Here is a 24,465-nt window from a genome sequence, read left to right on the forward strand (position 1 = left end):
ACAGCCGGGCGTGGTGGCTCACGTCTGTAATCTCAGCACTTTGGGAGGCTGAGGTAGGCAGATCACTTGAGGTCAGGAGTTTGAGACCATCCTGGCCAACATGGTGAAACCCTGTCTCTACTAAAAATACAAAAATTAGCTGGACATGGTGGCGGGCGCCTGTAATCCCAGCTACTCAGGAGGCTGAGGCAGGAGAATCACTTGAATCTGGGAGACGGAGGTTGCAGTGAGTCCAGAATGCACCACTGCACTCCTTGTGACAGAGCGAGACACCATCTCAAAAATAAATAAACAAAAATAAATAGGGTGGGCACAGTGACTCACGCCTGTAATCCCAGCACTTTGGAAGGCCGAGGCAGGCAGATCACCTGAGGCCAGGAGTTCGAGACCAGCCTGATCAACATGGAGAAACCCCGTCTCTACTAAAAATACAAAATTAGCCGGGCATGGTGGTGCATGCCTGTAATCCCAGCTACTTGGGAGGCTGAGGCAGGAGAATCTCTTGAAACCGGGAGGCGGCGGTTGCGGTGAGCCAAGATCGTGCTGTTGCAGTCCAGCCTGGGCAACAAGAGCGAAACTCTGTCTCAAAAAAAATAAATAAATAAAAATAAAATCAAAGTGACGTCTGAATTAGCAGATGCTAGAGGAGAAGTTTCTTTCATTGGCATCCCTTTGTGTGGGTTGAGGGTCCCATAGGAGCCTGATCTGGCATTACACATGGGGAACATAAGAGAGTGAAGGGGAGAGAGGCCCAGAGTTCGCATCCCCTCAAAAGCTTTGCTTCTCATGAGCTATGTTAACATCTGCTTTGCTCTATTTCCTTTACAAAGGAAGAAAATGCATTAACTGTAGACAAAGGTCTTATTTAAAATACGCAAAGATGTAATTTTCTATATGTGACCTGGGTAACTCTCAAGTTGTCCATCTATTCAGAAGCTTCTATTACTTTTGGTACATTTTATTAGAGACATGAAGAATAAGGGCCCAAGGCAGGGAGACTCCTGAGAGCGTCTGGTCAGGAAGGACTGATCTAACAGCGGCTGGCGGCCGGGCCCCTCACCCTGTTGAACTGGGACCAGGACACTGACAGGCCGCTGTAATCCTCCAGGTGGCTGCTGCTGTTGTTGAACAGTTTCTGCGCCAGGAACACGAGGTTCTCCTTGGTCAGGCCCCGGTTGCTCTGCACTTCGGCCTTGAATTTCATGTTGAGCGCCTCACACAGCTGTGGCCACAGCACTTTGTCAGGCACGGCAAATGGCACCCTGCCCTGAGAGGGAGAGAGGCCAGAATCTGATGAGAAAACAGTTGCATGATTTATTCCCTCAAGCCACAAAAGAAAAACACTGATGGCTGGGAGTGGTTATGCATATTTGTCTTGCAGGGCCTGAGGATAAATTCGGACTCTGCTGGGGTACACAGTTCTGTGAAATTCAGAAGGTTCCGTTTCACCTTCTTTACACACAACTAGAAGGTAACCCATGCTATCCATGCTGTTTTGTAAATGAGCTGCTGAACTAATAGTCAAATCCTATGTTCTAACGGCCACAAACCAAAACATAACCAAGGTCTGGCTCTTACATTGTAAACACCTTGGGAATTTAGAAATCTGAAAGACTGGTCCTCTAGATACAAACAGAGAGAGTGTGCGTATGTGCGTACACGTGTCAGCATGTGTGTACACACGTGGAATCCTTGCCCTCGACTCCTTCTGCCAAGAATTCTAGCTCAAAGTAAAACAACTTGGTATGGAAGAGTGGAAATTTTGAGTTGGATGGCTTTATTGAGAAATAGGTTAGAACATTAACTTTTAATAAACTGCTTTTCAACCCGTTCAGCCACAGTACTCCATTTTATTTTGTTACAAACATTTTTTTCAATAGGTGATTTTCACAAGATTTAAAATTCAAAAAGCATAGACGGCTAAATAGTAAAGTCACTCCCTATCCCTGTCTCCCAGCAACCCAGTTCTTTTCTTTAAAGGCACCTAACACAGTTTCTTGTGTATCCCACCAAAGATATTCTATGCATGCCAGCAATGACATATACCTTTTCCTTTTCTTCATAAATGACAGCACAAAATCCACATGTTCTGCATCTTCCTCTTTTCACTTAATCCTCTATCTGGGAGACCTCCTATCAGCACATAAAGAAATTTCACCAGATCCCCATAGATGGGCATCAGTGTTACAGCCTCATCTTTAGCTATTACTAACAATGCTGCAATGTTCTTATGTTATTTGACCCATAGGACACATAGGCAAATATATCTGGAGAATAAATTTCCACAAGTATTTTATTTTTTAGGTAAGGTATCGCTCTATTATCTAGGCTGGAGTGCAGTGGCCCAATCTTGGCTCATTGCAACTTCTGCCTCCTCGGCTCAAGCAATTTTCCCACCTCAGCCTCCCAAACAGCTGGGACTACAGGCGTGCACCACCATGCCTGGCTAATTTTTGTGTTTTTTGTAGAGACAGGGTTTTGCCATGTTGACAAGGCTGGCGTCGAATTCCTGGGCTCGAGAGATCCGTTTGCCTTGGTCTCCCAAAGTGCCGGGATTGCAGGCATAAACTACTGTGCCTGGCCACAAGTCTTTATTTTTTATTTTTTAGTTTTTTGAGACAGAGTCTCACTGTGTTGCCCAGGCTGCAGTGCAGTGGCATCATCTCGGGTCACTACAACCTCTGCCTCCCAGGTTCAAGCAATTCTCCTGCCTCAGCCTCCCGAGTAGCTGGGATTACAGGCACATACCACCACACCCAGCTAATTTTTGTATTTTTAGTAGAGATGAGAGTCTCACCATGTTGGCCAAGCTGGTCTCAAATTCCTGACCTCAAATGATCCACCCGCCTTGGCCTCCCAAAGTGCTGGGATTACAGGTGTGAGCCACCGTGCCCAGCCAAAAGTCTTTATTTTAACATAGCATAAGGTCGGCTGGTTGCAGTGGCTCACACCTGTAATCCCAGCACTTTGGGAGGCCGAGGTGGGTGGATCACTTGAGGTCAAGAATTCGAGACCAGCCTGGCCAACATGGTGAGACCTGGTCTCTACTAAAAATATAAAAAATTAACTGGGCGTGGTGGCATGCACCTGTAATCCCAGCTTCTTGGGAGGCTGAGGCAGGAGAATCGCTTGAACCCAGAAGGCAGAAGCTGCAGTGAGCCGAGATAATGCCACTGTACTCCAGCCTGGGTGACAGAGCAAGACTCTGTCTCAAAAAAATAAAAAAATAAAATAGCATAAGATGTAAGTAGTCATTAACATAGCTGAGAATGTTAAAAATGCTTATTTATTTAGACAAGATACTTGAGTAATTACATGGTGCAAGAGATGCCAAAGGTACACAGAGAGTGAGATCTGTGGACAGGCAGGGAAGGAAACAAGAGATGTGGCAATCTCATCCAGGAGGCTTATCAGGACAAGAGGCAGGCAGACAGTTTCAAAAAGGAGCTTCTAATTCAGAGTTTGTACGTGAAACATGGTAGAATCTCTTTTAAAAATCTCACCTTTGCAGTAAAATACTTTTTCTCTAACGAGGACTGTTGGGAAACGTTAAGCCTTCCACATGAGCCAGAAGGTTCCATTTCACCTTCTTTACACACAACTGGAAGGTAACCCATGCTGTCCATGCTGTTTTGTAAATGAGCTGCTGAACTAACAGTCAAATCCTATATTCTAACAGCCACAAAACAAAACATAATCAAGGTTTGTTGGATATACTTAGAGAAGGACATACTCTTATGTCCCAAATGATAACCCTTTTATCATGCTTTTATGGGCTAATCTCTATTGGAAATATGTAACAAATGACTTTGTCTACTAAAAAAATTTTTTCTTTGAGACAGGGTGTCGCTTTGTCACCCAGGCTGGAGTACAGTGGCACAATCTTGGCTCACTGCAGCCTGGACCTCCTGGGCTCAAGCGATCCTCCCGCCTCAGCCCCCCAAGTAGCTCGGACTACAGGCTGGTGTACCATGCCTGGCTAATTTTTTGTTATTTTTTGTAGAGACAGGATTTTGATATGTTGCCTAGGCTAGCCTGGAGCTCAAGGGATCTGCCCGCCTTGGCCTCCTGGAGTGCTAGGATTACAGGCGTGAGCCACCGCACCCAGCCTATGAGATCTTTAAAATGCTCATTGAGCAGCATGCTAGTGGGATTCAGATAGCATTTGGGTGCATAAATCCACCAAACTATATCTTCCTTGAGGCAAAGTATCTCATTCTTCATGAGATCTGGAATGAATCACAGAAACTAAAATTTGGAAAAGACATTTAACAGCATCTTCATTTATCAAAAGGAAGAGGGTATGAAGCAACTTCTATGCTAAAGTAAGCCTCTCGAGAGATCTAACCTGTGGAGTGAACGTGGGAGTCCCAAATCCCATTCATAGTTTCACCCAAGGATTCAAAATAATATTTACTGAGTACTGACTGTGTGGCAGGCATTTTTCTATGTTATCTAATTTAATCTTCCTAACAATGCTGCAGAGCAAGAGTATCCCTGTGCTGCAGACACTTGCTGGAAACTCAGGCTCAGAGAGGTAAAGTGAACTGCCCGTGTGGTCATGGAGTGAGGAAATGGTGGAGTCTCAGTTCAAACCCTGGCCTGATGTCAAGCCCATGTTCTTTCCACTTTCCACATTCTTTCTATTCTGCCTCCCACTAAAGAAAACGTCTTTTTTCCTATGCTTTTTTTTTTATTATTGAGATGGAGTCTCACTCTGTCACCCAGGCTGGAGTGCAGTGTTGCGATCTCGGCTCCCTGCAAGCTCTGTGACTCGGGTTCAAGTGATTGTCGTGCCTCAGCCTCCCAAGTAGCTGGGACTACAGGCGTGTGCCACCACGCCCAGCTAATTTTTTGGTATTTTGTAATAGAAACAGGATTTTGCCATGTTGGCCAGGCTGGTCTCGAACTCCTGACCTCAGGTGATCCAACCACCTCAGCCTCCCAAAGTGCTGGGATTACAAGTGTGAGTCACTGCACCCGGCCTTTTCCTGTGCTTTTTAAAGGCATGATACATGAATGAGATTCATGACACTGGCATTGATTTTGGGACCCACACGCCCGAGGAATCCACTCACAGGCTCTGCAAAAGCATTGTCCCAGAGAACGGTGGCCGTCGCATTGTTGTCCTGGCTGCCATGAACGATCACCACCACTGGCAGGGACAGGGTCTAAAAAGACACAAGAGAAGTCTGAGCACCCACGAGCCTCAAGGTCTTCTCCTTCTCTCTTTTTTTTTCTTATTATCACAACACTTTTATTTTCCAAGTTTCAGTTAATGTTCCTCTCAGACACAGAATCTAAATGGCCCCAGGAATAATATGACTTTTCATACTGGCACACTCTTAGAAATTTTAAATATTTTACAAGTAATGTTGCTTAGATATTTCTGAAGGATCAAGTTTCTCAAAGTTACATGGAGAACAGGAGAGAGAAAAGACTATTGGAGACATTTGTGGGAAAAAAATACAAATAACAAATTTAAAACTTACCACAACCTTTACTCAAATTCATCCTGAGTAATGTTTCTCATGTCCATTTTGTAGTCTACCTCTCCAGCTAGTTCAGTTCATTATTGTTTGTTCATGTTTTATTTTTAATTTTTAATTTTAATTTTTGTTGTTCTTGTTGTTGAGACCGGGTCTATGTTGCCCAGGCTGGTCTGGAACTCCTGAACTCAAGCAATCCTCCTGCCTTGGCCTCCAAAAGTGTTAGGATTACAGATGTGAGCCACTGCACTGGGCCTTGTTTGTTCATGTCTTTTTTTTTCTTTTTTCTGAGACAGGGTCTCACTCTTTCGCCCAGGCTGGAGTGCAGTGGCACAATCTCGGTTCATTGCAACCTCAGCCTCCCAGGTTCAAGTGATTCTCCTGAGTAGGTGGGATTACAGGCACGTGCCACCACGCCTGGCTAATTTTTATACTTTTTAGTAGAGATGGGGTTTCACTGTGTTAGCCAGGCTGGTCTTGAACTCTTGACCTCAAGTGACCTGCCTGCCTCAGCCTACCAAAGTGCTGGGATTACAGGCATGAGCCACTGTGCTTGGCCTTTGTTCATGTCTTAAGAGAATCTATGTGAAACAGTTCTCAGGGTGAGGTCAGTCCATTTTCAGTTTACCAATAGTCAAAAAGAAGAAGATGCTGCACTTTGGGAGGCCGAGGCGGGCAGATCACGAGGTCAGGAGATCGAGACCATGTTGAAAACCCGTCTCTACTAAAAATACAAAAAAATTAGCCGGGCGTGGTGGCGGGCACCTGTAGTCCCAGCTACTCAGACAGGCTGAGGCAGGAGAATGGCGTGAACCCGGGAGGCGGAGCTTGCTGTGAGCCGAGATTGCACCACTGCACTCCAGCCTGGGCGACAGAGCGAGACTCCGTCTCAAAAAAAAAAAAAAAAAGAAGAAGATGCTATGTGATTAAAAAAATTATTTTGTCACATAAAGTACACCACACACACACACACACACACACACATGCACACGCACATGCAGAGCTGAGGGAAGGCTTTACCTTGACTTGAAAAACCAGCTCATTGCCACCAACACTGAACTGGGATTCAAACAGGATTGTAAATTTTTCTTCTGTCACCGACTCTGCCCCACGACGGTCTGACCTCTTAATTCGTTTCAGGGACTGCAAAGGAGAAATATAAGATGAAACGTAAGATGTAAGTTGTTCCCCTCAAAGACCAGGGAAAAATTCATTCTTCCTCTTCTTCCACCCTCACCATATTCCTGAAGTGGGCACTAAGGGTGCCTGTGGCTTGGTGGTACTCCATGACGCAGCAGTTGTTCAAGATCTCGCCACTGTAATCACTGCAAATCAGAGAGAGACCAGCTCCAAACCCATGCCAGGGTCTCAGGACATGCGGAGTAAATAATATAATTTGGGGTAGCAGGAAATAGAGAGGTTTGCTAAAAATGTACATCATTTAGAGGAAATGTTAGCTACATAACACATACATGTAATCTTCTCGGACGTATCTCTACAAAATGAAACAAGATCAAACTATCTTCACAGAAAACAGATCCTAGGAGAACTTTTTTTGTGTGTGTGACAGAGTTTTGCTCTTGTTGCCCAGGCTGGAGTGCAGTGGCGTGATCTCGGCTCACTGCAATCTCTGCCTCCCGGGTTCAAGGGATTCTCCTGCCTCAGGCTCTCAAGTAGCTGGGATTACAGGTGCCTGCCACCACACCCGGCTAATTTTTTGTATTTTTAGTAGAGACGGGGTTTCACCATGTTGGCCAGGCTGGTCTTGAACTCCTGACCTCAGGTGATCTGCCCATCTCGGCTTCCTAAAGTGCGGGGATTACAGGTATGAGCCACCGCGCCAGGCCCAAGAACTTCCTTATATTCCTTTGCTGATGCCCAGAAGAGGCCAGAAGGGCAAACAGGGATCTGACACAGGAGGCGGAATTCTTTTTTTCCTGTTGCCAGGACGTGAGACAAGTAGCAGGGAACGAGAAGAAGCTGCACAATTACTTGCGGGTGTTCTCGTTCTTGAGCAGAGACTTGGCCTGCTGCTCACTGATGATGGTGGCCTTCACCTGGGGGGGGTTCATGTGCACGTTCAGCTTCCCGCCCACCAGCAGGCGCACGGTGGCTGCAAACTTGGTCTGGGTCTTCAGGACCTGAGGAGGCTGCTTCTCAATGATGAATGTGCTGCAGGAGACACAGGGACAGACGCACGATGAGGGGCTGGCGCAGGGGAAAGGGCTCTCAGTCCCTCTGTGGTGGGGGTGGGGCTGCCTCCCGAGGGGCTCAGGAGGTGAAGAGCTCGGGCACAGCCTCTGTTCCTGGGGAAGCTGTGAGAGTCCAGGGAGAGGATGGAGAGGGGAGTGAGATAACACAGCAGGTGGCATGGGCTGCGGCCCAAGGGCATCTCTTGCAGTGTCCACAGGAGAAACTGGGCAAGGGCGGCACCCAGCAGCCACAGCAACTGGAGATGGAGTGGGGAGGGATGAGAGGCAGGAAGCGGATCTGTTGGTCTGGAAGGCACCTGCGGCCCCCCACACGCAGGTAGGAGCTGCCCCAAGCTCCTGGGCATGGCCAACAGGCAGCAGTCACCTGGTCACCAGGGCTGAGATGATGTCCGTGATGGTGGCGTTGACCTCGGCCAGCATCTCTTCCACTGGGCCGGGGATGGGCAGCTGCTGGCAGAGGTGCTCGGCCCTGCGGATCTGCTGCCGGTTCTGCCAGATGATCTCAGCCAACTTCTCACACCTGCACGAGAGCCCCAAGGCCAACAGGAGGACAATGGCTTCTCTGCACAGACGCCAGGCCCCAAGACACAGCTCCCGCTCCCCCAGGAAGGCTCTGTGCTTTTGCCACACTTCCCACCCATGGGAAGAGCAGAGCTCCCTGCCTCCCAGAATTAGAGACGTACACAGGAGGGGCGACCCTGACTAGGCCCAAACAGCCCGAGCATCACCCCACACACCCAAGCCCTGTCCCATCCCCAGGACAGCAGCCCCCTTCCTGAGGGAGGTGCACAGGATGGGGGACCAAAGTCTGATTCAGGAACCAGGCCGCCTGGAGAAACAAGAGCTGTCCCAGGATGGAGGGGGCCTGCTGCAGGAGCCAGCACAGGAGGTAGAAGCAGCCGGGTCCCCACCAGCCCCTCCTGCCCTGCCTGCTGGCCACCCCACACCATTACCAGGACTGTAGCACGTCCAGGCTGCCCTCGGGGGGCCCCCCGTTCCCGGCCAGCTGCTGCCGCCGCTTCCACTGGATCAGCTCGTCATCCAGGATGATGGTCTGCTGCTTCCGCAGCAGCTGCAGGGTCTTCTGGTGCTTCTCGGCCAGCTCCTGAGGGAAGGGAGGAGAGCAGCCCCTTCTGGGCTCCCAGAGAACACCGCAGGGCCTCGCTGGGAAATGGCAGGACAGGGCCCAGGCCGTTCCCTCTCCCCGAGCTGCTCTGCCTCGCAAGGCCCCCAGGAAAAAAGGCCTCCTGCCCTCCCAGGTTCTGCTCTCATCCTGGTCCCAGCCCTCCCCCAGGTCCCCAAAGACTGACTTCATGGCACCTATGCCCAGGAGAGGCCCAGGACCCCACTCACCACGCGGTACTGCTGCAGTGTCTGTGCCTCACGCTGCAACCAGGCCTCCAGAGACACCTGCTTCTGCTGGAGGGCCGTCTCCCGGCTCAGACGCTCCTGGGGGCTCAGCTGGGCCAGCGGGCCAAACTGAGCTACAGAAGGGGAGAGGAAACCATGACCATCACCTGCCAGTGTCCAACAGGAGGCCCAGAGAAGCCCATTCACCTGTTCTGGAGTGAGACCCTCCCAGGCTCAGATACTGCATCAAGAGCAAGTTGGGGTTCCTGACAGCCAGGGGGGCCAAGATGAATGGGCGCCTCAGGAGGTGCCTCTGGGCCCTGCTCACCAGCCTCCTGACTCTGAGCATCCCCTCTGGGGGCACACGGGTGCTGGGGCAGCTGGGGAGGAGGCCTGCCTGTCTCCTGCCCGCCTGCCCCACAGGGCTGCTAGCCCTTTTCTCGAGGCCTGGCGTGGGTCCAGGCTGTCTGGGGTACAAGTGTGCCCATGCCCTTGACTGCAGGTGAACCTGGGCAAATCGCTTTCCTGTGCCTCGACTTCCCCACGTGTAAAATGGGAGATTCTTGGTACCTGCCTCAGTGGGGTGCTTGAAGATTAAATACATGAGGACATGGAAGATGCCAGAAAGCTGCCTGGCATGGGTGAGCTCTGTGTGAGGTTCGTCCTTCTTGGTTAACGGGAAACAGGACAGAGAGAAGAGGTGACAGAGACAAGCAGCTGCTCGGCCCCATCCCTCCCGCAGCAATGCCTTCCTCAGAGACCCCCGGCCCCAGCGGCTCTGTCTCATCCCTGAGCACAGCAGTCCCTCCTCAGGGGAGGATGAGATTCTTGAGGGGCTGGAAGGGGCCCAGCATGTTTGTCCAGGTGAGCTCACTGTGAGCCCAGTCAACCAACCAGGGGAGACAGACAGACAGACAGACAGACAGCAAAGGGAGAGCATGTCCAGGACCACTGGGGATGCAGAGCCACCAAGATTCTCTCAGGAAAGGGAGGCCGGAGGGAGGCGGCTTCCCTCCACACCATCTGTGAGGAGTCTCATCAACGGCGGGACAGGGAGTAAGTTAGGCCTCACTAACTTTTAAAAATTATTATGAAATAGGTAAGACACAGGGAACGTGGAACACAGGAGCACCTGTGTATCAATAACCCAGTCTAAGAAAGTAAACATGTCCACAGTTACAGCCACCACCGCAGGCCCACCCCACCCTCCCAACGACAGCCCCTCTCCACCACGCTGGGACTATTAATCCCTTCCCGTCACCTTCTCAACAGCCCAGCGTCCTTGCTTGAGCTGAGTCAGAAGATGCGCGCATCAGCATGTCTCAGTCGAGCTCCTGGCTGGCCCCTGAGGGCCATGTCACCCTGACCCCAGCCCTGCCCCATGGGATGCACAAGCTGGGACAGACAAAAGGAACTCTATGTAGCCAGGAACAGCCCACAGCTAGAACTCAGAAATATGGCTCCAATCTCACTGCAGGTATGGAGCAGGAAGAGGATCATCCAGGCACGGACAGATCCGAGGCATCTGCACGGCTACCTCGGGAATCCTGCCCAGCCACAGGGAGGGTGGTGGTGATCCCAACACCTGGGCCCAGCCTTCCTATGCAAGGGACCCACTTAGGGCTCTCCTGCAAATTTGCAGAAGCTTTTGGGAAGGAGGCCAGAGAGACGGGAAGCAATTTCCCTACTCCACTGGAGGCAGCTGAGCATTCCCTGGCAAAAGCAGATCAATAGTCTGTGTTTCTGCTGAGTGAACTTGACAAATGGGACTGAGAAGACACTGCATGATAGATCCAAACCCGACCTGAATCCAAACCTAATCCGCCACCATGCACAGCAAACAGAAAAGCCAGGCACGGGATCAGAAATACTGTCGACAGTCTAAGGACTTGGGTAGGAGTAACAGCCTGAAATCTTCCGTTTCCATTCTCAGAAGGAGCTGCCCTTCTTCTAGGGTCAGTCTAAGATGGATTCAGATAAAAAAGGAAGACAGGCTAGAATCATCCTGTCAACCTTTACTCAATAACTATTATGTTTCAGGCATTGTGCTGTCCTCAGGGTACAGAGATAAAAGATACAGTCCCTTCTCAAAGATTTATATTCCAGTGGAGAAGATAAAGAGTAAATAAATAGTATCACTATAGACATAAAATGGAACCTACATACATGGAATTAGAGCAGCTTGTGCTGTGTGTGTGTGTGCTGTGTGTGTGGTGTGTGGTGTGTGTGTGCTGTGTGTGTGGTATGTGTGTGGTGTGTGTGTGTGTGCTATGTGTCTGTGTGTGTGTTGTGTGTGGTGTGTCTGTGCTGTGTGCTGTGTGTGCGCTGTGTGTCTCTGTGTGCTGTGTGGGGGGTGTGTGTGTGCTGTGGGGTGTGTGTGTGTGCTGTGGGGGGTGTGTGTGTGCTGTGGGGGGGTGTGTGGTGTGTGTGTGATGTGTGTGGTGTGTGTGTGTGTGCTGTGTGTGTGTGTTTGGAGGGGCTGGGTGGTTGAGCCAAGGCTTCTCTGAGACTGAGCTGGGCATGGAAGCAGAGAGAGGAAACTATTAAAGCTCAAACTGCCAAAATGCTATAGGGTCAAGAGGGGGCGCTGGTGGGGCTCCACAGCCTCACCACAGACTGAAGCTCTCTGGGCCCCAAGTACTAAGCAGGATTTATACCAGGCTGGGGGAGCTCTGTCCATAAGGGCTACCTAAGGGGCGTAAGTGTACTCTGTTCCAGGAAGACCTCTGTGAATAACTGCACAGAACATTAGAAATCAGTTACTACAAATACAGGTCCTTAGTACTTACACGTCCCTGTTTAGAAAGGTTTCTTTTCCCCCTTAGAGATAGGGTCTTACTATGTTGCCTAAGCTAGTCTGAAGCTACTGGCCCCAAGTGATCCTCCTGCCCTGGCCTCCCAAAGCACCAGGATTACAGGTGTGCAAAACCACTCCCAGCTTAGATTTTTTTTTTTTTGAGACAGAATTTTGCTCTTTTTGCCAGGCTGGAGTGCAATGGTGAGATCTCGGCTCCCTGCAACCTCCGCCTCCCGGGTTCAAGAGATTGTCCTGCCTCAGCCTCCCAAGTAGCTGGGATTACATGCATGCGCCACCGGGATGCCCAGCTGATTTTGTATTTTTAGTAGAGATGGGGTTTCACCATGTTGGCCAGGCTGGTCTCGAACGCCTGACCTCAGGTGATCCGCCAGCCTCAGCCTCCCAAAATGCTGGGATTACAGGCGTGAGCCACCATGCCCAGCCAGAAAAATTTTTAAACATGTAATTATATAATTTCCTATTTATCGTTTCAGTAAAGCTCCACTTATAATATGCCTACTATATACAAAAGTATTGTCTGCTAGTATTTATTTAGACTGTGAGCTCCTTCTCAAAAGAGGAAATGTCTTCCCTGGCAGCTCAGAAGCTCCCTGGATATGGGGACCTGAAAGAGACATGCACTCAAGGGCAGGCATCTTGTCATCTCCCCTTCCTAAATCTCATCCTCTCAGCACTGTCTTCAATGCAAATAAGTCCCTGCTACTCAGAGAAAGGTCGCTGCCTCCGAATGGAAAACGGGCTTTCTCCCAACCCCACCGGAGCTGCTTTCCAGTCCCCATGCCCAATCCTCAGGAGGCACACTGTGCCTCCACCGCGCCTCACCTTGGATCCTCAGGCTTTCCTGGTACTGGATGATGAAGTACTCCTGAGTCTGCTGCAGCTTTTTTAACTCATTCTCTGTGTCCTGCGTGACCAGTCGCAGCTCCTCAAACGTCTGGTTGATCTGGAGGTGTTTCTGGGACATGGCATCAGCAAGGCTTCCAGCTGGAGAGCTACCCTGGGAACAGATGGGGGGCAGTGCAAGGCAGTGGGAATGGGAGGAAGCCTGAGGCCTTAATCCCCAGGAAAAGCCTATGCCAGCTCCTACAACCAGGGTAAGACCCCAAAAGGTAAATTTTGAGTCAGGAGGAATAGCAAACGTCATCAAGAGACACGGGTTGGAGTGGGAAAAGTGAGAAACAGGTGAGCGGACACATCACGGCTCAGATCACAAAGCATGGGAGAATCTTCCATTTCAGATCTGACCTCCACCAGAGTATTCCAAAGGAGGTCCATTGAATTACCTTTGGAGAGACTAGAACGTAACCTGTTCCAGTGTCACCTGGGTTTTCCTACTAATGAGGAGGTGGTGATTCCTCTTCCACTCACTGACCCAATGCAAGGACGGCATTAAGCATTAGGGAGGCCATGGGGAGCAGGACCGTGTGAACACACATCATCTGTGTCCTCACTCAAGATATTCTCGTGATAGAATCATTTGCTTCCACCATGGAAGAGGCGAAACCTCTCACAGGCATCCTGGAGACCCCAGGGTGAAGTGATGGGGGAGGAATAAACAAGGTCTCTGTGGACCCAGCCCTGTAAGTGACCTGATCAGACCACTCCTTCCACACCTGATTCAGGGGCTAGGGAAAAGTCTTTCCTAAGTATTCTCACCTGAATATGAGCATGCCTTTACTAAAAAATTATTCAGCTGAGGTTAAACTACTTTGCACTTGTTCACATTGTTTTGTGGTTGCAATCTCATCAAGGTTATAAATCACTTAAGATCAGAGACCACATCTTCTATTTCATTTTTTTTTTTTTTGAGACAGGGTCTCACTCCACCACCCATGAGTGCAGGGGTGCGATCATGGCTCACTGCAGCCTCTACCTCCTGGGCTCAAGGGATCTTCCCACCTCAGCTTTTCGAACAGCCAGGACTACAGGCATGTGCCACCATGCCCAGCTAATTTTTTTGTATTTTTGGTAGAGACCAGGTTTCATCATGTTGCCCAGGGTGCTCTCGAACTCCTGGGCTCAGGCAATCTGCCTGCCTCAGCCTCCCAAAGTGCTAGGCTGCACTCAGTCAAGTCTCCTATTTCTTTTGTGCCCCTTAGGACAAAGCTCTCTTTAAAGAGACACCAATAGTGCACCCTGAGTCACCTTGACAAAGGTGGGTCCAGAGGGAAGTGGGTAAGAAAAGACTTCCTGACTGCCCTCCCCATCCCTACAGGACACTCACATTGTTGGCTTCTCGGACCAACCTCTGTTCATTGTACAATATATGGCGGATGCAGCGGACCAGCTCCATGGGGCAGCGGTCATACGTGTTCTGAAAGAATCCAACAGCAGACATCACTTTGTGCCACTCCACACTATGGGCCCTAACCATGCCTCAGGATGGGGAGCCTCCTGAGGGACCTCCTGAATCACAGGAGACACTGTTCCCCCAATACCAACAGGAACAAGAAGGCACATCATGGAAATCCAATTACAGTGAAAAGGTAAGATTGTTTTACTTCTTTTTTCTTTTTTTTTGAGACTGAGTCTCACTCTGTTGCCCAGGCTGGAGTGCAGTGGCACAATCTCGGGCCACTGCAACCTCTGCCTCCTGGGTTCAAGTAATTCTCCTGCCTTAGCCCCCCGAGTAGCTGGGATTACAGGGGCCTGCCACCATGCCTGGCTAATTTTTGTCTTTTTAGTAGAGATGGAGTTCCACCATGTTGGCCAGGCTGGTCTCAAACTTCTGACCTCAGGTGATCCACCTGCCTTGGCCTCCCAAAGTGCTGTTTTACTTTTTGCATCTTAATTTGTCTAAAGTATCCGGGGAACATTCTTAAAAATGGAATAAATAAGTTTTAAAAGCCTCGCCAGAGGAGAAACTGGATGCCACTCTCAACTGGGCAATCAAAACTACTACCACCAATGGGGCGACGAGAGACACTGCCCGTCTCTGGATGTGATACCCGAGAAGGACACAACGTCACCTACAGTTGTCCCTTGGTATCTGTGGGGGCTGGTTCCAGGACCCCCTTGGATACCAAAATCTGCAGATGCTCAAGTTCCTTATATAAAATGGCATCGTTTTGCATAGAACCCATACAATCCTCCCATACACTTCAAACCACCTATAGATTGCTTATACTATCTAATACAAAGGAAATGCTATGTAAATAGCTGTTCTGTCATATCTTTATTTGTATTTTTTGTTACTTTTTTTCTTTTCCTGAATATTTCTGAGCTGCGGTTGGTGGAAACAGAGGATGCAGAACCCACGGACGTGGATAGCCAACTATATTTAGAAGTCTGCTCGGAGATGTGCAATGTTAATGTAATCATGAGGAAACATCAGACAAACCCCAAATGAGGAACATTTTATCTTTAAAAAGCAGGGGGTACATGAATTATTATTATTTTTTGAGATGGAATTTCACTCTTGTCACCCAGGCTGGAGTGCAATGGCACGGTCTCGGCTCACTGCAACCTCTGCCTCCCAGGTTTAAGTGATTCTCCTGCCTCAGCCTCCCAAGTAGCTGGGATTACAGATGTCCACTGCCACACCCAGTTAATTTCTGTATTTTTAGTGGAGACGGGGTTTCACCATGTTGGCCAGGCTGGTCTTGAACTCCTGACCTCAGATGATTCGCCTGCCTCGGCCTCCCAAAGTGCTGGGATTACTGGTGTGAGCCACTGCACCCAGCCTACATTAATTATTTTAAAATGCCAATGTAATGAAAGACAAAGTAAGGTTGCAAAATGGTTCCAGATTAAAGGAGATTAAAGAGACATGATGACTAGATGCAATATGCGATCTTGGACTGGATTCTGGACTGCAGCGGGGAAAAATACCCTAAAGCACATGTTTGAATTAGTTGACAAAATGGAAATCCAGAAGAGTACCTAAAAGTATTATATCAATGCTAAATTTAGTGAAAGTTGATCAGTGTATTATAACCATGCAAGACAAGGTTCATTCTTAGAAAATGCACAAGAGGGGCTGGGTGCAGTGGCTCATGCCTGTAATCCCAGCACTTTGGGAGGCCAAGGAGGGCAGATCACCTGAGGTCGGGAGTTCGAAACCAGCCTGACCAACATGGAGAAACCCCATCTCTACTAAAAATACAAAAATTAGGCGGGTGTGGTGGCATGCACCTGTAGTCCCAGCTACTTGGGAGGCTGAGGCAGGAGAATCACTTGAACCCAGGAGGTGGAGGTTGCGGTGAGCCGAGACCACGTCACTACACTCCAGCCTGGGCAACAAGAGTGAAACTCCATCTCAAAAAAAAAAAAAAAAAAAAAAAAAAGACAATACACAGAGGGATCAGGTGTGGTGGCTCATGCCTATAATTTCAACACTTTGGGAGGCTGAGGTGGGCGGATCACCTGAGGTTGGGAGTTCAAGACCATAGTGGCCAACATGGCAAAACCCTGTCTCTACTAAAAATACAAAAAAAAAAAAAAATTGCCAGGCATGGTGGCGGGGGCCTGTAATCCCAGCTACTTGGGAGGCTGAGGCAGAAGAATCGCTTGAACCCGGGAGGCGGAGGTTGCAGTGAGCTGAGATTGCTCCACTGCGGTCCAGCCTGGGCAACAGAGCAAGACTCTGTCTCAAAAATAAATACATGAATAAATAAAAATAAAAAAAAAAAGAAAATGCACAGAGGTACTTACTGGTGCAGGGACACAAGGTATGCAACTTACTCTCCAGTGACTGAAAAACGTGTGTGTAGAGAGACAGCGAGGAGTATATGACAACATAATAGTCAACAACAGATGAGTATGGGCATATGTAGGGAATCTTTGTATGATTCTCGTAACTTTCTGGAAGTTTGAAATTATTCTCAAATAAAAAGTAAAAAAAAAAGACCGAAACCAAACAACAAGAACCTTATGCATGTACATATAACTCAACAATACTGGACTGAAGGAGAGAAAGAAAGTCTCTACAGGAAGAAGACCTCCAAGGGAAGATAATTAAGTGTGACCCCAGAGCCCACACCCACCTGGAGCTGCGTGGCGTAGTGCCCCAGCTTGATCTTCAGTAAAAACCCATCTTCCCCCACCTGGTGCTCCGCCTTCTTCTGCAGCTCCTGCACCAGGCCCTCCAGGAGCTGGGTGGCCTTAATGTTCTCCTGTGGATTATCAAGATCTATTGAGTCCCTAGGGGAAAAAAATTACATAATCTGTATACATACATGCACATGAGCCTGTATAAATGCAGCCTCAACACATCCTACTTTTTCTTCAAGTGATGTTTTTAATCCTCACTGCAAATTTTAAGAAACAGCCCAATAGAAATGGACTCAATGCCTATGTTAATCTATTTGTAATTTACTAAATAGTTGGATTATACAGTAGATTTCATTCTTTTTTTAAAAAAAATTTTTTAACAACGTGCTGCCCTTCCTCCTTTCTCTCAATGATGTGCTTGGTGCTTATGCTATTTGCTCCGAGAAATGCAAGGAAAAGGAAAGGGTTCTGTGTACTCTGAAGGAAATAAGGACTTGGATAATTTCCTATTTATAGTTACCCCTCATGGGTGTAAAGGAGGCACAAGGCCAAGACTCTTCTACATGTCCTTTCCAGCATCTAGGAGTTTGGTATCTGTGGGTTTCTTAGGTAGAGACAGGTGAAACAAGTTATTGCTATTTCTAAGAAGCCCTGGAAATGAGACATTCAGGCAGAGGGTGCCTACAAGAATTTATACGAGTCAGACATTCATATCACTAGTTGCAGACCCAGGACCTGAAGGCAATGCCAACTTTTCCAGTAAACAAGGGAAACCACGCTACAGACTTTGCATTGATTTCAAGCTACTGAACTGGTGACAGGGGGTCGGATGGTCTCCGTCCCTCCTTTCTTTCTTTCCTTTTTTCTTTCTTTCTTTCTACAACTTAGGCAACAATTGACACTGGGAAGTACTAAATTACTTAGTCACTGAAGAAACCAAACAGCTGTCAGACTGAAATAACATTCAATAACTGCTGACTGGGTCTGGAGCCAAACAAGATAGTAGTAGCTAAAAGGCTCTACCATCCCTAAATCCCTGAAGATAGCAACTAATTTCAAAAAAGAGGCACCAACAGGTGTATCGAAACAGTGATACCGGCTGGGTGCGGTGGCTCATGCCTGCGATCCTAGCACTTTGGGAGGCCGAGGCGGGCGGATTACCTGAGCTCAGGAGTTGGAGACCAGCCTGGGCAACACGGTGAAACCCCGTCTCTACTAAAATACAAAAGAAATTATCCGGGCGTGGCAGCATGTGCCTGTAGTCCTAGCTACTTGGGAGGCTGAGGCAGGAGAACTGCTTGAACCCAGGAGGTGGAGGTTGCAGTGAGCCAAGATCGTGCCATTGCACTCCAGCCTGGGTGACAGAGCAAGACTCTGTCTCTACAAAAACAAAACAAAACAAAAGAAGCAGTGATATCGTACTCCATCAAACAGTACACCCCAATCTGCGCCTTGAGAAGGCAGTTAAAGCAAGTCAGATTCTAAATATGTGTGCCCTATGTATTAAATAGAATATGTATTAAATGAAAGGCTGGAAGGAATGAGGGCAGCCCTGCACCTCTGTTTCAACTGGCAACAATGCCCTTGGTCTGGAAACCCACTCTTTTTCTTTGAGACGAAGTCTCACTCTGTCGCCCAGGCTGGGATGCAGTAGCACGATCTTAGCTCACTGCAACCTCTGCCTCCCGGGTTCAAGTGATTCTCCTGCCTCAGCCTCCCAAGTAGCTGGAATTACAGGCGTGCACCACCACGCCTGGCTAATTTCTGTATTTTTAATAGAGACGGGGTTTCACCACGTTGGCCAGGCTGGTTTCAAACTCCTGATCTCAAGTGATCCACCCGCCTCAGCCTCCCAAAGTGCTGGGATTACAGGCGTGAGCCACCGCGCCTGGCCAGGAGTCCACTCTTGAGAAGATCCAGTGTCTGGGCAAAACTCACAGAAGTCAGGTATTGGTTCTTTACTTGAAACCTTCTCTGTTAAAAAAAAAAAAAAAAAAAAAAGACTTGCTTAGATGGCTTAAACATAAAGAACTGAAGATTTGGCTGGGCCTGGTGGCTCAAGCTTTTAATCCCAGCACTTTGGGAGGCCGAAATGGGCGGATCACAAGGTCAGGAGTTAGAGACCAGCCTGGCCAATATGATGAAACCCCGTCTCTATTAAAAATACAAAAATTAGCTCGGTGTGGTGGCGGGTGCCTGTAGTCTCAGCTACTCGGGAAGCTGAGGCAGGAAAATTGCTTGAACCTGGGAGGCGGAGATTGTAGTGAGCCGAGATCATGCCACTGTAGCCTGGTGACAGAGTGAGACTCCGTCTCAAAAAAAAAAAAAAAAAGAATTGAAGATTCTTCATTAAAATCTTTATATTGTGAAGAAAAGCAAAGCTAAAAAATTTTCAGGTTTTCCTTAATATCAACACAAGCCTTTTAGTTCATTCAGTGAGAACACCAAATGAGAACTCTGCTAAGTGAAATCTGAAATTAACAGCAACTTCCTACTCATGTTTTTCTAAATCCTCCAAATCAGGAAAACAGGAGACAAAATGAAAAGGGAGTGGAAAGCACTAAACGAGGTACAGCTGACATTCTCATATTTAGCTCATTTTTTTCTCACTTAATTACATGAAGCTGAGATTTTTTTAATCGCCTAGAAAATTGCCTTTCTTTGGTGATCTTTATTTTCTGAACAGAAATTTGCTACTAACAAGCATTGCGATTATTCTAAAGCAACATTACAGACAGGTATATGGCCCTTTGCAAATAGCAGCATCAAAGCTGGTTCTCTCAGGGACTGTCAAAGAGGACCCATGGCTAAGACGGTGAGGCTTGAAGTATCAAATGAATATGTCAGATCGACTGACAGACTGTAACCAACCAGCAAGCTCTCAGACGCTGAGCAGAGCAGTGTACATCCTGCTGCCTGGTGTGTAATAATGATACCAATTAAAACCTGCGCTGTTAGTCGACTGCACTGTACTAATTCTAAAATAAATTTAAAACAACTCTCCCCTCCCCCAAGTATGTAATCAGTAATCTGGAAAATAAAGAAAAATTAAAATGCTTATCAAATCTACCACCAGAATGTAATTAGTGTTAACATTTGGGTATATTTTCGTTTAGTTTTTTTTTTTTTTTTTTAAAGGCAGTCTCACTCTGTTGCCCAGGCTGGAGTACAGTAGTGCTCACTGCAACCTCTGCCTCCCGAGTTCAAGCGATTCTCGTGCTTTAGCCTCCGGAGTAGCTAGGATTACAGGCGCCCATCACCACGCCCAGCTAATTTTTTGTATTTTCAGTAGAGATGGGATTTTGCCGTGTTGGCCAGGCTTGTCCCAGAACTCCTGGCCTCAAGTGATCTGCCTGCCTTGGCCTCCCAAAGTGCTGGGATTACAGGCATGAGCCACAACACCCACCCAATTTTCTTTTAGTCTTTATGTGTATATATAAAATACATATAAATTAAAAACACCAGTGTCTCCACTGTTAAATTATTAATTTTTAATTTTGTTAGATGTAAACTTATTAAGAAATGTAAAATAATTTATATTTAACAAACTATAAGAAATAAATTATATGCATATTCACACCTATCTGCCCCATTAAACACTAAATTATTATTATTTTTTTGACATAGGATCTTGCTATGTTGCCTAGGCTGGCCTCAAACTGCTAGGGTCAAGCAATCCTCCCACCTCAGCATCCTGGGTAGCTGCGATTATAGGTGTGCACCACCATGTCCAGTGAAACACTGAATTATTTGGAGATGAGGGCTTTAATTTTGTTTGTTTGTTTGTTTGTTTTGAGACAGGGTCTCATTCTGTTGCTTAGGCTGGAGTGCAGTGGTGTGATCATGGGTTACAGCAACCTCTGCCTCCCAGGCTCAAGTGATCCTCCCACCTCAGCCTCCCAAGTAGCTGGTACTACAGGTGCACACTACCACACCTGGCTAATTTTTCTATTTTGTACAGAGACAGGGTTTTGCTATGTTGCTCAGGCCTTCCTTGAACTCCTGGGCTCAAGCAATACACCCGCCTTGGCCTCCCAAAGTGTTGGGATTACAACACAATGTTGGGCTTTAACTTTTTTCATATAAATTCTACTACTTAGGACACTGCTAGGCATCCTATGGGCACTCGAAACATATTTGTTGGCTGCTCTTTCTTAGCAGTAATATTCTAATGCTTTTAGACAGTATTTACTGTTAAAGGGAACAAATACTGTTTTAAAAATCTCAAGTTATTCCATCCTCTCAATCTAAGATGGGGTTAAATGCCTTTCACCTATAAAAAGAAAAAATTTTTTAAATACTTTTTTATGGATCACATTTAAAAATGTTTAAAAATACAACTTTGAAAGTTGCCATCATGACATCTTTCTAACCAAACTCCAATATTCTTGTGTTTCACAAAATATGATGCAAACATCCTTGTTCACCTACCATGCTTGGCTTTCAATCCACTGGGATAAATAATGCCGCACCTCAATGGGAAAATGCTGGCCATATAACGCTTGCATCTGATGAAGGGCTTCTCCTTGGAGCTGCTGAGCTTGTATCCACACAGCCATGGTTTACAATCTGTTGAACAAACAGTCAGTGCTTTGGGTGTTTTTTCTTTATTTTCCCCTTACATCCACCAGAGTAAATATTCACATAGTTACCAAGGTAAATGTTTTTATTTTATTATTTATTTTTATTTTTATTTTTTTGAGACAGAGTCTTGCTCTGCCACCCAAGCTGGAGTGCAGTGGCACAATCTTGGCTCACTACAACCTCCGCCTCCCCGGTTCAAATGATTCTCCTGTCTCAGCCTCCTGAAGGGCTGGGGTTACAGGTGTGAGCCACTGTGCCCAGCTGAGAGATTTTTTTTTTAAAAAATCACTTGTTTTAGATTTGGTATTTTGACTTCAGAAATATAATAAACATATGCCATTTTGAAAAAGCCCAGTAAAAGAAAAGTGAAAATATCTAAAGCGTTGATTGAACCCTATGCGTTATCACTAGTTACCTAAGCAGCAATGCTTTGCACACAAAGAGCACAGATTTATCTGGAAAAATGCCCCAAGGTTCACCTCCTGAGTTACTGCTAAGGAATTTATGAAGCAATATGCTGTTAAGTTATAGCATTTACAAATCTTTCAAACACAAAAACAATACATTCCACCTAAGAGTTGGCAATATGAACCATTATACTCCAATAGCAGGTAGTTTCTTTTTTTTCTTTTTTTTTTTTTTTGAGACGTAGTCTTGCTGTGTCGCCCAGGCTGGAGTGCAGTGGTGCGATCTCGGCTCACTGCTAGCCCTGCCTCCCGGGTTCACGCCATTCTCCTGCCTCAGCCACCCGAGTAGCTGGGACTACAGGCGCCCACCACCATGCCCACCTAATTTTTTGTATTTTTAGTAGAGACGGGGTTTCACCGTGTTAGCCAGGATGGTCTCGATCTCCTGACCTCGTGATCCGCCCACCTCAGCCTCCCAAAGTGCTGGAATTACAGGTGTGAGCCACTGTGCCCAGCCAGTAGTTTCTTTTTTTGACACGCTCTTGATTTTTTTAAAAAACAGCTTTATAAAACTACCATGATGCCCCTCAGACTCACCTGACAATTTTTAACTCATTTGGCAGATGCTCTTTGAGTTTAACCAGATTAGGGCAGAAACATTTGGGTAGACTGGGAAGGGACTTCAAGTAACTCTAAGGACTGAAAATGAATCTTGCTCTAACACTATTTTCCACAATGTAGAGTTTGGTATAAGGCAGGGTTATCTTGAATTCCATCCCACATGATTTGGCTACTGATTTGCACAATTCTTCTACGAACCAGGTTACAGTTAGGGGCCGGTGACTTGGACTTGGATTTTGTTTACTACCAGAGACTGCACAAGTGTGTTAGGAAACAAAAATCTCTTCTGTTAGTTGTAGTTGTCTGATCACATAACACTGAGCTATTTATGGGACAAGTCAGTTAGCCAACAATGAGGTGTAGGAGAGTGCCAGTTATCTATTTTAGACTTGTGCAATGCTATAGAACACTTAAGAAGTGTGTAATTTTATTTAGGGCTTTTAGGCATTAAGGCTGGGACCACTGTAAGACCCAATTTGACCCAAGACATCAAATTTCAGTGGCTGTGAGTTCACCAAAACACTTAGATAAAAGAGCTCTCTCCAGAAGCAATTCCACTTTATAATCAAACACTGGAAGTCACTTAACTGCACAATATATTTTTTAATCAAATAAATCATATCGCAAGATTTTGGAAAACCAGAACAGATACCAAATCATGATTTTTGGATGAAGGATAAGGAATGGATGGCCAGGCATGGTGGCTCACGCTTGTAATCCCAGCACTTTGGGAGGCTGAGGTGGGCGGATCACCTAAGGTCAGGAGTTCGGGACTAGCCTGGCCAACATGACGAAACCCCGTCTCTACTAAAAATACAAAACAATTAGCCAGGTGTGTTGGCATGCGTCTGTAATTCCAGCTACTTGGGAGGCTGAGGCAGGAGAATCGCTTGAACCTGGGAGGCAGAGGTGGCAGTGAGCCGAGATTACGTCACTGCACTCCAGCCTGGGCAACAGAGCCAGATTTTGTCTCAAGAAAAGAAATCACATTAGAGATGGATGAATGAAGGTGCTTAGGCACTTAAGTATATGGAAGGGTGATAAAAGAATAAAGAGAAGAATTCAGGTGTTAGTATTCCTAAGTAGTAAAGAATAAGAAGTAGGACCACACCATAGCTCTCAATGAATATGTGAGTGATACTAACAGATACAAAAATTCTCTTGCATCTGCATTCATTAGGTGAACTGACTCAAGAGACAAAAGAAGGAAAGCTATGAAAACTTTTATCTCCCCAGAGACTCCTTCCCAGACCACTCAAATAAAATGGTATTCTGGTCACTCTCTATCCTCTTAATCTGCTTTATTTTTCTTCTTATCATTTATCAATTCCTGATATTGATCATATATTTGCTTACTGACTTCCCACGAGGGTGAAATCACCATGAACACAATGACTTTGTTTTGTTCACCGTGCTTTCTCCTGGGTCTAGAATGGTACCTGGCACATAAGCATCATAATTTTTTTGTTGCATAAATAAATGTATACACACAATTTGACTGATTCTATCGGCTCTTCTCAAAGTTATAATTGAACAATATATCAGTATGAAATACCAAGGCATGAAAACGGAACAGATTTCCATTTAAATAATCAATTACAATTTTTTTTTTTTTTTGAGACGGAGTCTCGCTCTGTCGCCCAGACTGGAGTGCAGAGATCTCAGCTCACTGCAGCCTTTGCCTCCCAGGTTCAAGCAATTCTCCTGCCTCAGCCTCCCGAGTAGCTGGGACTACAGGCACATACCGCCACGCCCAGCTAAGTTTTGTATTTTTAGTAGAGATGGGGTTTCACCATGTTGGCCAGGATGGTCTTTGTCTCCTGACCTCGTGATCTGCCCTCCTCGGCCTCCCAAAGTGCTGGGATTACAGGCGTGAGCCACCACGCTCGGCCAGGAGCACATCTTATTCATGACTGTGTCCCCAGTGTCTAGTACGGTGGCTTGCCCATGGAAAGTGGTCAAAAAATACTTGCGGAGCAAATAAATACACA

At 46.9% G+C, this 24,465-nt stretch overlaps 1 protein-coding gene across 3 annotated transcripts in view; it reads right to left on the reverse strand.

Annotated features, from left to right (window-relative positions):
- The window catches only part of STAT5B (signal transducer and activator of transcription 5B), an 85,890-nt gene that overhangs the window by 11,110 nt on the left and 50,315 nt on the right, over positions 1–24,465 (reverse strand). For 2 of the 3 annotated variants that reach the window (XM_055257225.2, XM_055257224.2), the window contains exons 2-13: positions 21,294–21,431; positions 16,856–17,012; positions 14,095–14,184; positions 12,693–12,867; positions 9,056–9,186; positions 8,656–8,807; positions 8,067–8,222; positions 7,482–7,661; positions 6,727–6,814; positions 6,510–6,632; positions 5,079–5,171; positions 1,061–1,267 (exon numbers count right to left, since the gene is read on the reverse strand). In XM_055257225.2, the coding sequence (XP_055113200.1) occupies positions 1,061–1,267; positions 5,079–5,171; positions 6,510–6,632; positions 6,727–6,814; positions 7,482–7,661; positions 8,067–8,222; positions 8,656–8,807; positions 9,056–9,186; positions 12,693–12,867; positions 14,095–14,184; positions 16,856–17,012; positions 21,294–21,421 (1,680 nt within the window). In that variant the 5' untranslated portion in view covers positions 21,422–21,431. The remainder of the gene's footprint in view (positions 1–1,060; positions 1,268–5,078; positions 5,172–6,509; positions 6,633–6,726; positions 6,815–7,481; positions 7,662–8,066; positions 8,223–8,655; positions 8,808–9,055; positions 9,187–12,692; positions 12,868–14,094; positions 14,185–16,855; positions 17,013–21,293; positions 21,432–24,465) is intronic. The other variant, XM_055257226.2, reaches the window with a different exon arrangement.

Source organism: Symphalangus syndactylus, chromosome 20, assembly GCF_028878055.3.
Source record: "Symphalangus syndactylus isolate Jambi chromosome 20, NHGRI_mSymSyn1-v2.1_pri, whole genome shotgun sequence".
Classification (NCBI taxonomy): domain Eukaryota; kingdom Metazoa; phylum Chordata; class Mammalia; order Primates; family Hylobatidae; genus Symphalangus; species Symphalangus syndactylus.